The following is a 21,967-nucleotide window of genomic DNA, read 5'->3' on the forward strand; positions in this document are numbered from 1 at the left end:
CAAAAAAAAAAGTAAAGGACACAGGCCAGCAGGATAAAACGACCCGAACAAAAACGGAGCAGAAGACGACATCTCACCATCCCCCAGAAGTGGTCCAGATTCTCCGTAGTCTCCATCCAGGGAATCAGCCCCACAGATCAGCTTTTCACGGGACGACTTCTTGTCTCCATACTTGGATTTGCCCCAGAAACGCATCTTGCCACGCACCCTGAATGACAATGGTTCAAAATATAGACACCTTTAACAAATCTCTAATTAAACCAATACCAAATGTCTTAAAAGTAGACAGCTCCGCTTGGACAAACCTTCCGTCTTGTGAATTTTTGCGCAGTGACTCCACCTTCCCTAGATCTCCTGATGACATGGCTTTGTGGATCTTCTTTTGCTCCTCGGAGCTCAGGGGCTGAAACAACAGGAAAGAAAACAAACGCATGATAAAATGCCAACACACATTCTTCTCTGTAACAAATAATTTTTTTTATTTTTCTATGGTCTACAACATTCAGTCATGGCCTAAAGGTTTACCAGTAATACAAATATATTTGCAAAGTTTGAAACTTCAGTCTTTCTGGTGGCGATTCAACATCCATGTGCAGACCAATCACAGCTGCTCACAGAAAAAGTTGAGTGGAAGGAAAAACTCTGGTAGGGAATGGTGCAATCACATCAAAGATGACTTCAGCCCTCAGAGGACTGGCAATCAAAATTCAATCAGAAATGTAGGGGAGCTTCGTAAGGAGTGGCCTGAGGCTGGAGTCAGTCATCAAGAGCCATTAAATACAGATGAACCCTACACATGGACTACCAATATCTCATTGCCTTGGTACCAGAGACATCAGACACATCTTACCTAGGCACAGAGTTAGGAAAAGAAAAAGTAGGCCCAGAGATTAGTTCCAACCAATTCCAGCTCCACAGCAGAGACAGGGACTAAAATCACCTGCTTAAGTGAACTGGATGAATTAAAACCAGGCAGGGTTATTACTTTCTGAAGCCAGATTTATCCGCCTCTCCCTAGGCTAACGAGAAAAATACAGTGGACTGTTGCTCAGTGGTCCCAAGTCTTCTTTTCGGGTGAAAGTACAATCTGCATTTCATTTGGAAATCAAGGTTCCATAGTCTGGAGGAAGAGAGGAGAGGCACAGAACCCACATTGATTAAAGTCCAGAGTGAAGTTTCCACAGTCAGTGGTGGTTTGGGGTGCCAGGTCATCTGCTGGTCTTAGTCCACTGGGTTTTCTGAGGTCCATTACCAAAGCAAGAAATTCTAGACCACTTCATGCTACCATGTGCAGACTAGCTGTATGGAGAAGCTGATTTTATTTTCCAGCAGAACTCGGCTCCGGCCCACAGTACCAAAGGTACCAAAGCAGGTTCAACAACCATGGTACCACTATGCTTGATAGGCCATCAAACTGGCCTGACCTGAACCTCACAGAAAATATATGGAGGGTCAGAAGGAAGACGAGGAACACCAGAACACCTCAGCAGGACCACAGGCTGATCGCCCCCATGCTGCTCTGTATTGATGCCTTCACCACAGAATGCTCACAGAGCTGAAGAGCAACACTTCCTGCCATAATGAGTGATATCAAAATGTCCTCCAAACATGATGGAGCACCATTTTACAACACAGCAGTGCTGACATGGTTAAAATATCGTACAGTGACCAAATTAATTTCGATATACCCCAAGCAATGAGAATAGGTCACGGTCAGTCAGAAGTTAGCTCAGCACGCTGTAATAAATGACTCTCTGCACACATTTGATGCATTTGTTAATAAAATCTGAATTTGCCCCTAGTTGTTCTTCAGTAAACTGTGGTAGCAAGAAAACAAAAAAACAAAACAAGCATAGCATTTGTTTCACTTTCAAAACTTCTGGCCATGACTGAATATTGTATCAAGAAGACAACTTTCAACCAGTAGATGGCGCCGTCTTATTACTGAAGGCAAAAATTCAGTTTGGAGAAAACTTTCAATAATATAAAATAGTCAGCAGACACTGAAACTTTTACAATATACGAGAGAAATGCAGGTTAAAAGAAAATAACACAAATTAGTTAAGCACAGGCAGATCACATTTCCTTTGAAAGGATTCCCAAAGTCTGATTAGTGACGAGAGAGAAAGCGTATCCGAGTCACATGCAAATGCGGCTAATCATGGAGAAACAAGAGAAACCACAGCGGTTAGAGAGAGAGAAGCCAAACACAAGCAAACATCTAGAAAAATACATTTAAAACAGATCCTGCAAAATGCTAAAAAAACAACAGATTTGATTTATGACTTCATAGTTGATCCTGTCTTCAAATACTAATATTGATATTAATATTAAACAGAAAGGCAAAGGAATGGCTTTAGCAGATGTTTTAAAGTATCTGAAGTGTCTGCCTTGGAAATGTCTTCCAGTGTCTGGAGAAGGTACCGTGCTTTTAAAAGGGAAGCAGAAAATGAGTTCAGGCATTGTAAGGCAGAGGCGAGATGCAGGTCTAGGCTGCTGCTACTGACTGGGTTAGAAAGGTCACCGAGAAGGCCGGCTTTAGCAGAGTACAGAGAGGGCCGCCGGTGGGTACCATGTCTGAGTCACTGAAGCAGGCCTCTCTCAGGCCCGCCTCCGTGGAGTTCTGCTTGGAGAGGGGCAGAGTGTAATGGCGCGGGCTGGTCAGGCTGTCGCCGTCGTAGTCGTCCTCGTCCGAGTCGCCACCTGCTGCCAGACTGGAGGCGCGGGTGAGGAAGTCGGAGCGCGTCCGCGCCATTCTGGCTTTCTTTTTGTGGCCCGCGCTGCTGACCTGAAGTTTACCAGAGGTGACAACAGCGTGATGAGAAGGTTTCTGGAGCCATCCCCAGCAGAGCGTCGGCCAATTATCTTCCCCCGCGTCCTTCAGCTGCTCAGCTCCCAGAGCAGGAGATCTTGCAAGATTCAGTCACCCACCACAGAAAACCTACACAAAGGCGCTATGTAAAGAGCTGCGATTAAAAAAACAGCCCAATTAACTCACATCCCGAGCCTTTAGTCCTTTAGAAGGCTTCAAAGCAGGCGTGGGTCCTTCTCTGGGAACAGCTGGAGCATCAGGGTCAAACCTGAGAGACACACAAACACTATGAATCTGCTGAATAAGCACTAAGAGGAAAAACCTACAGGTTAAACTTCAAGGAACTCACCAATTTGCTAATATATCGTCTGATAACTCTTGTTATGCAAAACATTAAATGATCTTAACAGCAAAACCATATTGTAATTAAAATCTGAGAAATTTTAATGCATCCGAGGCTTGTGCAGGTTAAATGTCCAGATGTCCCTCCAACATGTAGAGCTACAGAGCAGCATCCCCCCCCCTTCCCCCCCCCCATTCGTCTTTACACAACATCTCAAGCTTTTATGAGATTAACAGAGAGCATGTGGGAACAGTCTTGATTCTCAGGTGGACCTAGCCTCCTGCCACAAACACATGATTTGATCTAAACATTCTGGCTGCATGCATTTTAGCCTGTATTTAGATCCATCCATTTTTCCATAAACTATGGTTAGTTTTTCTGACAACGCATAAAAGCAGCATCCTGATAGCATGATGCTGCCACCGCCATGTTTCACTGTGGCGGACGGTGTATTCAGAGTCATGGGCAGAGTAATGTGACGCATTTTGACCTGTATGTAATATTTATTCTGCTTTCTTTACACCAACAAGGCTCTGACACCTTCAGAAAACAGCTGAAACACTGAAACTCCTTTTTCTCGCAGTGGAGTTTTAAAGGCACTGGTTGGACTGGATTTTATTTAGCGGCATCAGAGTAAAGGGGGATGAATGAACAACACACTTTTCAGATTTTAATATGGAAACAGGTTTTTGAAACCATTAATCAAAAGTATGTTTGGTACTTGTGTTGGTCTTCCATGACATACAATCTCAGTGGAGTACTGTAATTTATGGATGAAATTTTAATAAAAGGTTAAAAAAAAGGGGTGTGAAGACTTTTTACAAGGCACTGAGGTGAGAGCTTGACATACATAACCAGTCTTCATCCGCTGAAGACCTGAACTCCTTCACCTGACTCACAAGCGTCATAAAGGAAGCAGCCAATCTTTTTCAAGTTGAGAAACATATCAGACATTTTTCTTTTATCCCCATAAGTTATTCCAACAGGTTTTACAGCTGGGAAATTCACATTGAGACACCCGTGGTTGAGGCGACTTTGTTTAAGTCCTGCTCTAGAAAAAAAACGATTTTTCTTCCATTTCTTTAAATTGAAAATTAGTGCAAAGAATGCAACGTATAAATGCTAAAAGAGCAGCAAGTAATGATTAATGAATCTAATATGTATTAAAACCTGAATTTTAACAGCTGATCATTTTAAAGCAACAACAAACTACCCAGATGAGGGCATTGCATATTAATATGCAGCCTTTCCACCATTAACCAGCACCATAAAAGACCATTGAGCAGAAACGGGTACAGCGTACTCACGTGGTGAATGTCACCTTGTCGTTTGGAAAGAAGAAGATGTCCCCAGGTTTGTCAGCCAGACTGAATGTTGTACCTTCCTGATTCTGCAGCTTCTTGGTGGCCATTTTCACTCCTGCTCCATTTCTGCTCTCCAGAGTGAGTTTAGGGGCCCAGCCCTCGGCAGCGGGTCGCTTGTCTTTACGTCTCTCCGTGGGAGCAGAGAACGGCGGCGGGGGCAGCGGGGCGACGCGGGAGCTTCCCTGAGTGCCCACGGCGGCTGGAGAGCGCGGCGGAGGGGGGGCGGAGTCTGACTGGGTTCTGCCGTGAGGGACTTGGCCTGAGGTTCTCTCAATCAGCAGGGAGCTGGGTCTGGGGCCCTTGGTGGAAGCGGAGGCCCCGGCAGAATCCGACCCGCCCCGTCTGCTCTGCTGTATCCTGTGCAGGGCCTCTCCTTTGTGCTTCTCGAACATCTCCTTCTCATACTGGGCGTACTTCCTGCGCTCCTGCCCCAACAGCTCCTTCTGCCTCCTTATCTGCTCCATCATCTCCTTCTCGTTCTGCTGCTGCTGGTTGCGCTGCCGCTCCTCCTGCTGCTCGTTCAGCCGCACCAGCTTCTCGATGACGGAGGGATCGGCCTGATAGACGGGAGCGTCTCCTGCCGATGACGGCGGAGAGCCCCCTGTCTGGGCTGCAGTGTCCCTCAGGGCCACAGGAGGACGGATGATGGCACTCAGCTCCTCGCTGAGCGGGGTCTCTTTCTGCATGCTGATGACCACGACCACCGGCCGACGAGCTGCTTCCCGTCTCTCTCTGAGAGGCTTCGAGGGGGACGTGGTGGCTGTGGTTACGGCCGCCTCCTTGCCTGGCTGAGGCTCTTCGGCAGCAGGATGGAAGAATATGGTGCTGTCCTCGCGAGGAGGGACGAAAAAGGTGGGGAGGTAGTTCTGGATTTTGGTCGGGTGCGAGGGAGGAGGTGGATCCATTTTGGTCGGGCTCTGGCTTTTTTGGGAGAAGGCAGCGTCAGGAAACACTGCTTCGTGCGCTTCGCCTCGCTTCGGGCTCGACGGAACATCTTCCACGTTGGGATCGGACCCGGGAGCAGCAGGGGGGACCGGGGAGAAGGGATCCTCGCTGTCCATCCTTTCCTCCGTGGCCATGGGTGGCTCTTCGTCCATCATGGGAAGCTCAAAGCTATCTTTGGAGCTCTCGCTGTCGGGGGTGCCATGGGGCGAACGGAGAGATGGGCTAGCGGGGGCCGCCAGCTCCAAAGACCAGCGGCGCTCCTCAGAGGGAGACGCAGCTCCTCCGCTGTTTGCCCGGACCTTCAGGAGCTCCAGGCTGAACTTGGCCTGCTCCAACTCCCTCATCCGCCGGTTCTCCCGTTTGGCCCGAGTGGTCTTCTGGCTGGGCTCCTCCGCGGTTCTGGTCCGCTCCTGCACCGCCACAGTGGATGTCGGACCTGAGGTGTTTGCTTCAGTTTCTGCTTCGGTGCTGCCCTCTTCCGTCTTTGGTAGCTCGTCTTCCTCCTTAACGGCACTCTTATGGCTGCTAAGTACATGGAGGCTCCTTTCTCGTTGATCGTAGGAACGGTCCTCCCAGGTGCTGAGGTCCAGGCCCATGATTCCTTTTGGCAGCTCCTCCTCCTCCTCCTCTTCTGCAGGTAGGAAGCTCACCTGGCCATTCTGAAGCAGCTTTTCCTCCTCCTCCTTCTGTCGCTGTTCTCTCGATTTTCTGAAGCTGCAAATAGAGCGGTTGCAGTGTTACCTCAACCTATCTTCCCTCGTTAGTATGAGAACTTCAGAAAGGGAAAGTAATCCACATGGAATCCGAACCAACTCAAGAACTAACCACGGTTGGAGTTAGGAGTACAAAGACTTGCTCTCAGCAGCTCAGCTGATTACAGAGCTGCTTTGGCTTGGTTTGCTTGCGTCAGGGTATGAACTTACCAGTGTGATTGCACACTGAACAAAGCCCAGATACACTGCTGGAGCTGTGTGCAAAGATTAAGCTGCTTTTTTTTCCACAAGCTTCAGCAAAAAACATGCAGTCATCAGCCCCCTAGACGCCATTTTCAGTTTCTATCCAACATCAGGACCTCTTGTTCTCCTCTGACACTAAACATTTCCAGCATTCCCTACCTTTGCCTGCTGAGGAAGCCTCTGCTCATCGCCTGCAGCCCAACCACAGCGGCACACAAACGCAGGTAGGACTCCCGGGCCCGATGACAGCGCCATGCGCTCTGAATGACCAGAGCTGCGGAGGCGCGCCGACAGAGCCAGAACCGCCACGCCCTCTGTAGAACCTGGGCAGCCTCTCTCCACTGCCTGAACCTGTGGCGCGCTCTGTAAGCTCTCCAGTGCGTCTGCAGAGACAGGGCTGCCCTCTCCTGGACACCGTGGTCGTACTGCTCCTCCGCCTCCCTCATGGACCGGTACGAGCGCCACCATTTCTGTAAGCAGGTAATGACAGCGGTGAGTTAATGCTGGGATCACTTGTACCCGTTTACCCTGTTGGGCATCTGTCAATGCCAGTTGTTTGGTGTAACTAATAGCCTTCATTGTTATGCAAATTTAGAACGTTTACGTAGAAGCATGATCGCCATGATTGTTACATCAATTCTGGTTTTAAACTGACATATCTTACAATGTTCTTTTTAGCGTGGAGAGCTTTATACATTAAAAAGCACACTGGGTGAGAGTTAATCTATTTGATTGGTTTTTATGTCATTCCCTCTCACTGCAAAAACGGAACTAGAAATTAGTAAAATATTCTTTAAATCGGGTGTATTTGTCCTTGATTTGAGCAGGTAAATAAGATGATTTGCCAATGGAATAAGATTTATGCACTTAAAATAGGAACAATTCATCTCCATCTGCTTATTTTAAGTGCAGGATGTCTAATTATCTTAGAAATACTCATTCCGTTGGCAGATAATGTTATTTACCTGCTCAAATCAAGGATTAAAATATAACCTTAAGAACATTTTACTTATTTTTGATCCGTTTTTGCAGTGCTGCTTTTGTGTACAGTCCAAGTCTTTTTGTTGCGTACATTGTCAATAAGTCAGGGCTTTGGGAGGGCCATTGTCAAAGCTTAACAATATTCAGCCTTATCTGGTTCAACATCAATTACTAAGTAAGTTTGGGATAATTGTACTGCTGGAATACACTGTTGGGTCCATATTCCCATCCATCCAGAATTTGATATGAGATGAAGTTGAAGAAGTTGGAGGGTAGTCCTAAATCTATATAAGTCCATCTTCTTTGGGGAAACTCAGAACCACTGCTTGCAAAAACAGACCCGCAGCATGACGCTGCCACTTTGCTCAACTGTCTGTAGCCTTTGCCTTGGTGCGAGACCCTAAACTGTGCTCCTCCCAAACAGTAAATCAATGAAAAGTATCAAAATGTGCTTTTATTGACACCTTGTAAATGTATTCTTCCCAGCAAACCTGGTGTAACTCAACCAACTCAGTTCACCTTAATGAATTGTTGTCCAGAGAGAATATATATAACTTTTTAAAATTTTATAAGTCTTTTTAAGCCTCCGAAGGGCATGAAGAATACATTTCAAGAAATGTTGGTACTTCATTAAATGTTGCTGCTGCAAAGTTCCTCTTTACATATTAAATCCTAGGAAAAATAATAGAAATTATACAACAAATATTTCTTGAAAACAAATATTTTTTGTATGATTCCACATGGCTTGTCATTTTAAGTTTAAACACACATCAATTGAAATCTGTTAGTAAAGAAAACCTTTACCTTCTATATTGCCTTTCAAGTAGTTTTGTATTCAATACACACATACTTAACTGGATATTGATTTTGCCTTCTTTTCTTTGTTTGCCATTTGGTATTGTCTTTCTGTAATTTACACTGTGTGTACTTAACGTTTTTGCGTCTTTAATAGAACTAAACTGAGTTTTTAGTTTTTTTAATCTCTCCAGGAAACCTTTTTAGTTATTTGTTGTGTTCACTTTTTGGTCGGCAATATAATTAAACTAAAACCTAGTCTGAAACTGAAAAGATAGAGCACATAAGTAGTAACAGGAACGTCAATAACTGAAGGCAAAAAACAAAAAACAAAAAAAAAAAAAAAATCGTCTTGTGTGTTATTGCATTGAAATTGAGCTTAAATGAAACCATGAATGAGTATTTGTCATAAATGTAATATTTAAGCACCTGTTTGAATACAGCCTATAAAAATGATGTCATGTCAAACATCACATAACATTCTCTAGGACAAAAAGAAAAGACAGACATGCTGGAGATCAGATGAGATAAAAACACTTCACCTGGATGCAGACTGCCGCCTCCCTCATCCTGACGAACTGCTTCCTCTCTAGCCGCGCTCTGAAGCGCTGCTGCAGCATGACGATGACTCTGAGAACTTCTCTGTGGAGCTCAGCCTGCAGCCGCTGGCGCTCGCACTCCCGTAAAAACACCTGAGGGGGGGAAGGCCAGGATGGAGTCAGAACGGGGCGGCCCACATGCTCACTGTGTGTCAGGGAGCTCACAAAGTGACATACACACATTCCTTCATTAAAAAAGCTGAGTAAAAATCGCAGACACACAGAAATCCCAGACCTGATATAGGTAGACAAGAATGTCAGAGGATGATCCTCTAATTATATAGACAGGATCCCAGAAACGTGGAACCCTCCATCAAACCCCATTCAAAGCTGTGACTTTAAAAACAACAAACATGATGTTCCACCTTCATTACATCCTTTTCTTCCAAAGTCAGAATGCTTTCAGGGAATATAAGGTCACCTCAAAGACACACCAACTCTTTTATAGCTTCAGACAGTTAAATATCTGAAGCAATAAAAGATAACGTGTCTTTTTTAGGTGTTCAATACAGCTAAAAGTTAACTATCTTCACATTTATTTTACTAGCAAATAATAAATTGGCTTAAATTTAGTAACATTACAAGTTTCCACTTTTCATCTATTTTACATATTTATTACAAACAATTCATGTGACTGAATAAGCTCAAATATCAATTTCAAATTTCCCATTAGATAAAGAATTTGTAAACAGATTAGGCTCTATATTTATATTTTAATGTCAAGGTTTTCCTTGTGATTAAGATTTGATTAAGATTAATGAGTAGACGTAGGGCTTTCTCGTTGCCTTGAATCTATATGAGCTCTGGGCAGCTTTCAAATGGGTAGGTACAATAAACTACTGCACAAGTTAGGGATCACTTTCACTTATGCTATTATAGAGCGAGGCCACCTGGTGATAATCCTGTAGAGATGGGACCTGAGCAATTTGAACCTTCAAAACCAGCAATAAAATAAAAAGAAAGCTAAATGAGTCAGTCTAAAACTGATTTGATATGCTGACATTTTCCTTGTTCTTCGAAAAGGATGAGCAGCAGCGAAGAGACTCCCGAAGAATTGGCAAATTGGATTGTTTTCCTTCTCCTAAAAAACTTTTTTGGAAAGTTTTTGGGGGTAAAAAGAAGTATATTAATAGAGATTTGATACCAATGCTGTATTTGAGATGTTTCCCTTCTTAACCTCTCCTTATTAAAGTAAATAGCTCATTAATAGGTTATTATAGACCTAGCTGAACTACTGGACTCTGTGTTGTTGGAACAGGGAAACCTCTAGAACGAGTAGAATATGTTATTGATCACTGGGAAAATTACATAATGAATGTAAGGAATCTGTAGTTTTTATGAAAGATAAACCAGAGTATTTTTTGCAAAGCAGTGGAGGGGGACATTTGCAAAAAGAAAAAGGCAGCTTGTTTGATGAAACTGAGAAAGGGGTTAGAACATGTGGATCGCCACAACAACCTTGTGTCGTTCCACATGCGAGTGGCTGAAGAATATTCTTCATTTCTGGATTCAAGATACTACAGCCACTGACTGCTTCTTCTCCAAAGCTGAACACTGAACACAGGGTGAAGACTAACATTGAACGGACAGGAAGGATACACACCTTTGTCTTTCCCACTTGATACCCCTCTGGCTGTAGATCTAGCTGATCCATACTTTCCTGGATGCTCTCCCTTGTAGAACTGGTGCCGTCTGGCAGCAACACACTGAAGTGATGAACAAAATCCTACAAAAAGAATAGGTAATGGCAATTATTCACAAAACATCTGCTGTTTATTCCTCTTGTTTAATGAAAAACTTGACATCAATGAAAGTGCTACAGCTGTTTAAAACACTGATTCTACTTCAACTGGGGATACATTTAACTAACTCTGGACCAACAGCAGCATCTCTGGAACATAAAACAAGTGGAGGGGGGAAAGAAAATCAGTGAGAAACATCTGGTTTTAGGGAAAAATTCATATTAGCACAGGTTCCAACATCATGCAGTCATCTCTTTATACTGTGCCTCTTTGTCTGAACTGGACCAAATCAGAGCAGCAGGGGGTTGGATTGGCTCAGCGATGCAGTGTTTATACAATTACAAGCATGGGGAGTGTTTAAGAAACCAGAGGACAATGAAGAGACTCTGTCCTGTCCAGCAGAGTCATCCTGAGTGATACCAGCCACAAGATATTTCTCATTACTGCTGAACATGCCACAAAAGACATTAAGGAATGTACCGTGAGCGAAAATATCTGCTGCTAAATTTATCAGAATGAGATCATCAGAACACACTAAAAGTGCTGCTCACAAGCACCTGTAAGCATTAAGTATACCACAAGTAAACCAATAGAAATACTATTATTCAAAGGAGCTATAAGAAATACTGACACCTTGTGGCTCAAATCGATACAACAGCTTGCCAATCGCAACAATCTAATAGGCCGTTTCTAAACAGTGTGTTGCTGTTGTGAATTTTTACTTACACAGGTGCATAGGTATACATACGTAAATGATGTTATATTCTGCTCTATTTCTGGTCTCTTTCTCTTACTGGCTTCCATGTTTGCAGGCTGCTGCTGTTTTGCCAAGATAAAATACCAAATGCTGCGCTCTGTTTTGAGAACCCTGGGAACTCTCTTATGATTGGTTCAGGAACCAGGAAGTAAACAGGGGCTACACTCTGCACCGAAGTAGTTCTGGACCGTACCTCTAGGTTTGAAAGGAGAAAAACGTGACTAAGACATTGTTGATGGAGAGGACCAATTGTTTATAGGGAATGTTACTTCCATCCCAGGTGTCAAATGAGAATTATTTAGGTTGATTTTACAGTAAGTACCTTACTTATAAGCTCCTTTAAACATTGGAAACCACATGCTTCATTTAAAGCTCTTAGTCAGGCAACATCTCAAATGAGAAAAAGTGTACCAAAAACATGTTTGGCTCCAACTTTGAGGCAGAGATATTTCAATAAAGTTTGGTGAGGGAGATGTCCACTGTGACCTTAAGAAATGATATTTAATTGTCAGATATTTTGTCATATTCCTTCTATATCCAGAATGTCAACAGCTCAATATGTCGCTATGTCATGTTAGCTTTCAATATGTCAGATATCTTAAATGGATGACGTGTGAAATTTCAGACTATTTGGATTCACATCATATTGATAGAGTGGGAATTTGATACTGCTAACAAAACCTACCCCTGTCAAGGACTCTTCACAGATGTCCTATTAGATTTAACGCTATCAAATTTAACTCTAGACTGCTATAGGCAATTCCAAAACGTTCCTTTTCTTCTGGTGGAGCCATTCTCCCCGATTACTTGGATGTATCCTTGCACTCACTGATGCTGAAAAATCTCCTCATATTCAGTTTTCCAGTAGAAACCTGAAGCTTTTGGGTCTGAGTTGACAGGCATCTGGAACTGTTAATAGTTTCTGTCAACTCAAATAAAAAATTAAAAAATACAGAAAAGCAAGCCACAGATCATCATGTAGCCACCACCGTGTTTTGCTGTGGGCATGTTTATTTATTTATTTATTTTTTTTTTTTTTATAGAATGTTCTTGTTGTTTATTGCCAAATATTCTTTGGAATTATAGCCCAACAGTGAGTGTTTGATTTCAGTAGATGGTTACAAATTCCTGTGCATGGGATTGGAAGATTTTAGCCAGGCGTGGCAATATTTGGAAAATATATTTTGTCCCATTCAAATTTTTCTTTTCACTTTTTATCCAATGAACATCCAAGATCAGTACGGGTGGCTGGGCATTTGTTGTTTGTCTTCTTTTACCTTTTCTAAATAGGAATTGTACAAACATGGTTTATTTGGGACATAAACTAATGTTTACTATCATTTAGCCTTAGTTGCAACATAACTGGAAAAGTTCAGGGCTTGAAAATATGCTACAGCTCACTTTCCTTAATTATTTCTGACCACCAAAACATTTACGCTAATATTTAAACTGATCACTTCACAAACTAGTGAAATGTATTTTTTTTTATTAATTAATTTGATAAAATCAACAACAAAAAATATTTCCTTACATGGTATTTGAGATACAGAAAGATCTTGACAGGAAAGGTCTTACAACCCAAAATAAATAATACCCAAAGCAGACCTGGCAAACTGGTTTGTTATTTGATAATGTAATGTCTGGTCAATAAAGTGACCTAATATTTATCTAAAATCTTGGCAAAAGAGGCTATTGGCACAAGTGAACAATCAAAACCAGAAAATGGAAACTGCTATAAGAAGAAACAGGAGTGGAAGTGAGCCCCTCCCAACCGTCTTCTGTCCAGCAGCTAACGCCCCATCTGCATTCACCATGATTCGCTTTATTAGCAGCATAGCGCTTCTCACGGGGCTGACATCACTCCTCTGAGAGCCAGTGCGGTCAGAGATGGCTGCCATCTCCCACTCCCAGAAATTCCCTTTTCATACGACACACAATGAATCAGGGACACGATTCCTGGAAAGAAATTCATCACTGGATCTCTGGCTCCTGAGAATCTGAGTCTTTCCAGTTTCTGTGGTGGAGTTCACAAAAAAAGTCTTACTTGCCAACACGAGTTTGCACATAGAAACAGGTAAATCTGCACAACTCCCTCTGAACAAACAGCCCACTGTTGTTTTTACTAGGAGACCTGATTATTGATCAATTAGCACAGACCTTAAGAACATAAACATGAGGCTTCTCATAAATCATGTTAAATAGTAATCAACTACAGAAATCTAAATCTTCTGTACCTCAGAAGGTTTTTTTAATCTGACACTACATCTATAGCCTTGTGAGATTTGACGGGAATCGTCCTCAAAACATACAACACCTTTCATACATAGTAGCCCATTGGTAAAAACGTATTACTGTGGCATCATAATCTGACATTGACAGTTAAATCCACCATTTAATTTAAACACAATTATTTAGAAGGGGAAAAATCCCAGATTAAGAAATAAATAGTTTTATCAAATCCATCAGCGCTCCAATTATTGGAATCCCTAACAATCCTTTGGAAATGGATTTAATCAAAATGTTTATTTATATTTCAATTCCTTAACTGAATCACAGTGTTATTCTTACAAAGTAATCCATGACTTCTTGCTTTCCCGACATAAGAAAATATGTCTTTGCACAGAGGCCTGTCTCTCTTTGCCTTTCTGCAAAATGGCTAAGTAAGTAAAATGTATTTGTATAGCACCTTTCACAGACATTAAAATCACAAAGTGCTTCCCAATAAAAACAACATAAAACATAAGCACACAACAATTTCATGTAGAACCTAGTTAAAAGCATTTGCAGAGCAACAATTAAGAGATTTAAAAGCACTTGAACTGTGGCAAATAAGACCGGACAAGTTGGGTATTGGAGAACTGCAGTCAAGCATGACGTCATGTGACCAAGAAGTCTCCAAATCAACATTTTCTTAGTATCTACACGGTAAACAGTTGGTTTGGGGGAATGCCTCTTCTCTCCTACTGTCACAAACGTAAACACACGTGAAAGTTTGAGTTCTGAAAACATGTGCTTTGCTTAAGTGACACTAAAATGTTATATTTGGCTACAAATAGGTTACCCATGGATGAATATGTAAACAGAAGCATGTCATGTCCACCGTTATGTTTGGTGGACAATCTATGATGCTGTGGGCCCACTTCTCTGGAAAATGAGCCTGACGGCTTCTCCCGGAAAACTAAAAGTCGGTCCTCATTTGATATGGCAGTCTTTTTCCCCAGACCTAAATTCTGTAGAAAGCACGAGGGTTCAGCTAAAGACAGGAGAGAGCAAGACAGAACAGCCAGGACTCCTGAGGAGAGGGGGGGGGTCTCCAACCCTGTCCTGCAACTTCTCTAGGCATGTTTCAACACACCTGAATCAACTGAGATCGCTATTCAGCACTTCATTAAAAACTAAGGTATGGCTAAGGATATTTTTAGGCTTTGCAGACATGTTTTTCCAGGGAGAGCAATGATATGTTACATAGATTACCTTAAAGGTGTACTTGACGTTGTATCCTGATAGCCGGATGCGGACCGTCTCCAGCATACCTGTGTACTGCAGCTGTTTCCGCACCAAGTTGTCGTCAAACCGTAAGGGCAGCTGAGACAGAGAAGATGGGAAACAGCAAACAGATTTTTATTTTATTTTTTATTCCCAGTTCAAAGCAGGATTAAGGAGTGTTAGAAAACTAAACCAAAAGTAGCCACAGCCTGTTGAGCCCAAACTGTACCTTCTCTGCATTTGAACGGATGCACTTGACAAAATAAGGCTCAGACTGACCCAGGGTCTCCATGAGCTTATTGAGAGAAGCCTGCGGGATGAAACATGGAGAGAGAAAAAAAAAAAGCCTTAAAAGTCACTTCACAGCTGTTATACAGGCGACAAAAACTGTCCCCATCTGGGAGGAACACGAAAGCATGAAAGTCCCAGATTTGCATCCGTATTACCATACATACATTTAAGTAAGCATGCTGTTTGGAAGAAAACAGGATGCAGCTTTCTTGGTTTGCAGTTACAGTGTGATGAAACGCATGAACACATGTGCGTCTGCATGTGTGTATAATCATTGAGAGGCAGGAGGAATTCAGTCTTCTTCCCTCTGCATGGGAGATTAAAGCAATCAGCGCAGCACAGGATGTGGAGGGTGAAGTCATCCACACATGGACTCGCGCTGCCTCCCTGTCTGGTTTTCACATGGGCCTCAGCTGCACCTCCAACAGCACACAGTTCAGCTTTAAAGAGGGCCGGGGAAACAGAGTCTTTGGTTACGGAAGTTTCTCTGCCTGTTGGTGAGATTATTTTACATGACCAAGGTCTGTTTACTGAGATGAGCACAATGTGATCAGTTTTGTTTTTTTTTAAACTTTGTACTTTTGTACATTGAGAACTTAAACTGAGCTTAACTCTCCGCAGCCGATGTAAGGAGTCTCAGGACACATTTTAGATGCATTATGCATTTACCGATATTTCCCCCTCTAGAAAAGGATGCAGCTGTCCTGCTGTGTTTGCACCATGCAATCAGGATGTTACACTGGCATCTGGACTGCTATACTTCATTCCCATGTTATCTGTTTCCTTTAGTTCGTTGCACATGTAAGAAGAGCCAAAGTAATAAAGGCATCGTTTAATTAGACGGATGGTTTGTCTGGTACAGTCGTGCTGACATCAAACTTGCTGTTATCAAAGGCAAGCCTAAACCACAAGGTCCTTTAGAAGTGGTTAGAAACACAACATTAAGGGGGTGAATTTTAGTCTGAACTCCAGTAAGTTTTTGTCTTTTTATGAAATGCACCCAATCAGGTTTTTTACTGGCTGATTTGGTTTCAGATCAAGTCTCATTTTCGATTCTACGGTCTACAACATAAAAGTAAAAAATAAGGTGTAGCATGTTTCCATAAATGTAAAACAAAAAGAAATAATTACAAATGTAACTTGGAAAGAAGTTGATCAAAGTTCAATGTGTGTCGATGGGTTCATTTATCGAAAATCATGCTGGAAGTCAGCTTTGATTAATTAAACGATCAGGGAAAAAGTCTAAATATTCAGCATTTGACCTTTATCACTAAGAGTAGATCAAAGGAAGTTGGCCTATTCCATTTGCAGACCAACTGATTGGTGAAACTTTTGGGGTTTTTGGATTTTTTTCTTTGCTTCCTAAAACATTATGAATTTAAACAAGGATAGCTCTATTGTAATTTTATTTATATAAAATCTTTTAGTATATGTGAACGCAAAAATATGGGAGAACAAAAACATAAAACTGTGGGCCGCATCCATTCAGCACATGCTGATGCTGTTGATGTGCTGACTGATTAAAAATCTTTCAACCATTTAAAAAGTTTTGGAGAAAAATATCTCATCAGAAAGTGTGAAAGAATGTGTGAGTTAATTTTGAGGATATGAAATTAACTTCTTAGGTAAGGAATCATAAACACTAACTCAGTCAGTTTTAATCTTCCTAAGGTGAAACTGAACCTGCACAAATTCTTGTAAATCATGAACAACAATTGTTTATCGGATCAAGACAGCGGTAATTAAAGTACGGAAACTCTTCACAGATTTACCTCCTTGATTTGAAGAGCTTAGATACAAAATATACATTTTTTATTGCTCTGGTTGAATTTAGCCTTTAAGGAGCAACTGCATAAGGGTGTAACCGTAAATGAGCAGACTTTTTTTTTTCTTACAAAAATCAAACATCTTTTTTTATTCCAGACATGATGTCACACTCTGTCACTTGGGAGGGTAGGATTACAAAGTAAAAAAACCCTCACAAATGTAAATCCTGTTAACTCAGACAAACGGTATGATGTTTCCTCCCATTCTCTGTAAGATGTAGAGAGCATCTTTTTTTCATAGTCACCACAGCTGGAGCCACATTTTTCACTCCACTTTAAATGGCACATTTGATGTGACGGCGCTGAATTGTAAAGCTGTGAGTGCATCCATCTGACCTGAAATTGTGCGCTGATGCTGGGAGGTTTCTTCTTCTTGTGAAGGTGAAGCAGCGACTTGGTGATGCGGTCGTGAAGAGTCAGGTTGCTTAGGTACTTCAGTGATTTGACGTTCAGTAAATGCTGCAGACGTAAATTCATAGTCAGTACAGGCGGTCTAAAATCCCAATTCAAACTCTACATTCAAAGCAGCACCGTGTAAGTTTTAGCCACTAAGGGCGCTAGACCTGTAACTTCCAGGTTTAGCGCCCCTGAAGGCCACTGGTAACTCTGCACTGTCATAAAATTAGACAGTCTCCCTTCGTGTTTTGGAATCTGATAGCAGACCAGTTTGGACCAGCAGATTGAGAAGTCCCAGAGTTGCTTGTAAAGACGAGGCCACATTAACTCCTCTAGATTAAACCCTATATCAAAGAACCAAAAGTATGTCTGATCAGGTAAGTGTAATATCTGTTTTGTTACCAGACTGCCATAACCTAGAATGGGTCATGTGATCTAGAGCAACGCTCTGGGCCACATGACCCATTCGACCCTTTTCGTAGGCGAGTTTTTGAGAATGGCAACCCACATAGAGCATCGATACATGCTAATTGCTGTATACTGACCTGAAAAAAAAAATCACTTGATAAATCTGAAATTAAGCTAATAATTTGGTTAATAACTAGTGTTGCGCCGATGCCATTTTTTGGCCTTGATACCGATACCGGATACCTGGCTGTGCAGTATCGGCCGATACCGATTCCATACCGATACCATCTGTTTGAAATTGATGTGTGTGTATATATAAAGAACTGCATACTACTTGGATGTAAAATAATTGCCATCATGCCTTTGTTAAGCTGCTACCTTTGTAAAGCAGGAAAAGGACTAATACAAAGTGAATTCAGTTGAACTAGTGAGTGTCGGCAGAGAGAAGGCTGCATTCAAGTGACATACAAACATCAAAATGGTATCGGTGCCCTATTTGTTGGTACTCGCCGATACCGATACCACCATTTTAGGGCGGTATCGGGGCCCCGGCCGATACTGGTATTGGTATCGGTGCAACACTATTAATAACTTGCATGGTGCTCTTTCAAGTAGCATTACTCCTACCTTTGGAAGAACTGGTTTAGACTTGTAGTTTTTGTTTCTCCTGTTGATAAAAACAACAGAAATTAACAAAATCAACATTTTTTTGAACATTAAGTAGCATTAAATCACTTCCTGAAATTCTAAGAGCCATTTTGACAGACAGACAGACAGACAGACAGACAGACAGACAGATAGATAGGAAAGGGGGTGCGAGAGAGGGGGAGAGACATGCGGCAAAGGTCAGAGTCAAACCTGCGTCAACCACGTCAAGGACTAAGGCCTCCATACATGGGTCGTGCGCGCTAACCAAGGCACGCCTGAGAGCCATTTTTGTTTTTCCCACTGGTTTGGAAATATTCCTTGTGAGGGTCAGGCTCAGAACAGTGTCACTAAGCTGGTCGGCATGATGGGATCACTAACGGAGCCTTCAGCGGGGCCGACAGCTTCTTAAACATCTCCACATCACTTGTACACATTACCTACCACAACATTTGGATTTCCTTAACTGGAATCAAAAACATGCCTTCCAGCATAGTTCTGTCACCTTTTAAACTTTGAATGTGTTTTATAACTAACTTGGTTATTATTTAACAAGCACATGGACAGACAGAGGGAAGAAATCTGCTTCAGTGAGGTGGAGGCTGAAAGCTTCGTTGTGCATGTAGACGTTACTGACATCAGGATGTCATGAGCTCTCTCCAGGAGTTTGCTGCTGGCTGAGTTGACAAAGATGCCATCATCTTCTGCGTTGGGGCCGCTGGGAGACAGCTGACTCTGCCGACCGACACGTCCGTTCAAGCCGAGGCCAGGAGAACTCCTTTAGAACACATGGGGTCAGAAAGAACCGCTGGATTGGATTAAGCTTTCAACACTCCCACAAGTAGTAATACATAGTAACAATTTAAGCCTTTCCTTTTATAAAACATAGAATACAACTGCGGCCTATTCACAATGCATTAGACATATTCTGTCATTTGCAGGTGCAAAATGTACTGTGCCGATAGAGTTGTTTTCACAAAATCCCTTTGTCATCGTTGACGGGCCTTTTTTTTTTTTTTGTGATAATGAGACGATGACCAGACAATCATCACTCACTGATGATTAAAACATGACGAGACGTATATGAATTTTCATTGACAAGACAAAAGCCTTAAGCAGGTCATCTGTCAGACGTTCTTGCGTTTTGTGCATGTAAACAGTCACTCAGTAGTAGCAATGCTGCTCCATCCTATCCTTGGTCACGCCCACCAATCATTGATGGTCCATGACGGACGTGGTATGCCCTACAAATGAGCTTGGTGGTCGGAAATTATGAAAGGATGTATGAAAATACTTTAAAATAGGAAAACCGAATGCGTTGTAGAGGGAGGCGGCGGCAAATGTGGCACAAATTAGATGGGCAACTACCACAAAATCTTCGCAGTGCCTAAAGGCTCACCAGGCTGATATTCTCTCAAAGGTAAGGTACTATAAGTCTTAAGATAGAATATACAAACAATTTTACTCAACAATCGGGCTGGAGATAAATTGTATAGTAAACTTACAAAGTTTCCCGTATATAGTAAACTTACAAAGTTTCCCGTATAATGGGCTGCTAACATCATGCTAGCGGTAGCTTAGTTGCGCAAACGTCAGCATGCTGTACACACAACGTGTTACTGTTGTGTGTAGAGCATGAATGTGTGGACAGCAAGAGTAAAGCATCGTCATATTAACCAATGTTTACGTGACTAAAAACAAACTCAACAGTACCACTAATGCATTATAATTTTGGCCACCGCTCATTAAACAAGATTAAAGAAAGACCTAAATACAGGGTAGGTCCCACTCATGTGGTTCATAAGCTATTATATATAAATTCTTTGCCCTCGTGGTAGTTAAGGCCGTTATATTTTCTTAACATGGTAGTATTTTGTTGAAACACATAATGATATACATAATAAATATATACACACACGACTCTGTGTGTATGTTTTTTTTTAAATATGATAAACTTGCTCAATGCTACTTTAAAATTAATTAGGTTGCACACATTTCAGAAATTACAAAAAAAATATTTTTCCTTACTCCATTTTCTTTTATACTTATCGAGACCTGGAAAGTGGTTTAATCAAATTCCATAGTTTTCTAGATTGCATAGAAACCCTGATTACTGGTATTGTATACAATCTACTGAGCAAAGGAAATGCTATTATATTTTTAATAAAAAGCACCATTTCCTTATTTTACCTCAACAAATTGGCAGCTATATTACAAGGCTGTAATTGCTGCAAATGGAGGATTCTTTGATGAAAGCCCAGTTTGAAGGACAAAAATTATTTCAAGTACAAATCATTATTTCTAACCAATGTCAATGTCTTGACTGTATTTTCTATTCATTTTGCAAATCATTTGATTAATAAAATGTGGATTTTCCTAGAAGAACGAGACATTTTTTGGGTGACACCAAACTTTTAGCTGAATGTTGACCTCTGGCCATGAAGTCATGCAAATAAGCGAAACATGTAATTAGTTTACAGATAACTGCAATGCTTGTTTTGACACATCTCTATATTAAATAATAATTAATAAACATTCATAAAGAACTAATGAATTAAAGATTCTTTTTGGAAGGTAATGATTTTTTTTATGTCTATGTTTGATTTTATCAGTCTAGTGTTTCATTTCCTACGTAATTAATTGTAGTACAATCTCATAAAATGCTAAGCTGTGGAAAAATATGTCCTTTTTCTTTTGCCACTTCCTCACAAGCCTGAAAACCACTATGACCAGCTGTGTGCATTAGTTTTGCATGTTAAATTACAATGCATTGTATACTTATATTACTAATTCACATTTTATGGTTTTAAAAGAGGGGCAATGGACATAATTTCAGTCTATCATGTAAATGTGTCAGACTGATATTTTCATCTGCAGTCCTGTGCAGGTTGATCATAATAAGGACTATTTCAACAAGTGAGGTCCAATACATTACTTTTTTTTGTGATGAGATCATACAGGACTGCACATGGAAAAGTTTAAAGTCTCACATCTGGAGGTGAAACCAAACCACCTGCCCAGAACAGTAACAAAAACCAAAGAGGTTTTATCCAGCCAAAAGCTTTTTGGAGCCCATTTTGAGCACCAAAAAGAAGGAAAAGAAGAACTCCAAGCCCACAACTAAAAACTAGGAATAAAAGACTGCTTCCAACTTTATTGCTTGGTATAAAGCAAACCTGGAGTAGAGGCAGCAATTGATGATAACGTTAGTGCAGCTGAGCAGTTTATTTAGTTTCCATTATCCTCCTTTGTAGATTTACATGGATTCCACCAGAGGAGTTACAGTACAAGCCGCACGCAGCATAATGCGCAAACAGCAGCCACAACACGTGTGGAAACTTGAAAATATAACGAGGGAGTCGTGAGCGTGTTGCAAATAAAGAGCAAAGCAGCTTTTTTTTTGCTTTAGCTAAGAACTGTCTGAAAGATCAAAAGGTTTCCCCACAGCTAGGTTTGTCTAGAAACCCCATGCTGTCCCTTACCAGCACTAAGAAGCCTTAAGGTATCCCACAATCCTTTGTGTGACATGACGTATAAGCACAGCTCCCTCATAGAAATCAATGAAAATGTCAGACGAGAAGAGAGCGCAGACTTTGTAGTTCATTTTTGGAGGGCTGTAGG

The 21,967-nt window shown here is 41.6% G+C and overlaps 1 protein-coding gene across 1 annotated transcript in view; it reads right to left on the reverse strand.

Annotated features, from left to right (window-relative positions):
* myo9aa (myosin IXAa) overlaps nt 1-21,967 on the reverse strand; it is a 119,417-nt gene that overhangs the window by 11,905 nt on the left and 85,545 nt on the right. The window contains 13 exon segments of the mRNA XM_036136172.1: nt 78-208; nt 306-403; nt 2,573-2,788; nt 2,999-3,080; nt 4,463-6,178; nt 6,580-6,890; nt 8,739-8,888; nt 10,399-10,521; nt 14,769-14,879; nt 15,010-15,090; nt 17,234-17,356; nt 18,329-18,368; nt 18,984-19,124. Coding sequence (XP_035992065.1) covers nt 78-208; nt 306-403; nt 2,573-2,788; nt 2,999-3,080; nt 4,463-6,178; nt 6,580-6,890; nt 8,739-8,888; nt 10,399-10,521; nt 14,769-14,879; nt 15,010-15,090; nt 17,234-17,356; nt 18,329-18,368; nt 18,984-19,124 — 3,323 coding nt within the window.

Source organism: Fundulus heteroclitus, chromosome 4 (genome assembly GCF_011125445.2).
Source record: "Fundulus heteroclitus isolate FHET01 chromosome 4, MU-UCD_Fhet_4.1, whole genome shotgun sequence".
Classification (NCBI taxonomy): Eukaryota; Metazoa; Chordata; class Actinopteri; order Cyprinodontiformes; family Fundulidae; genus Fundulus; species Fundulus heteroclitus.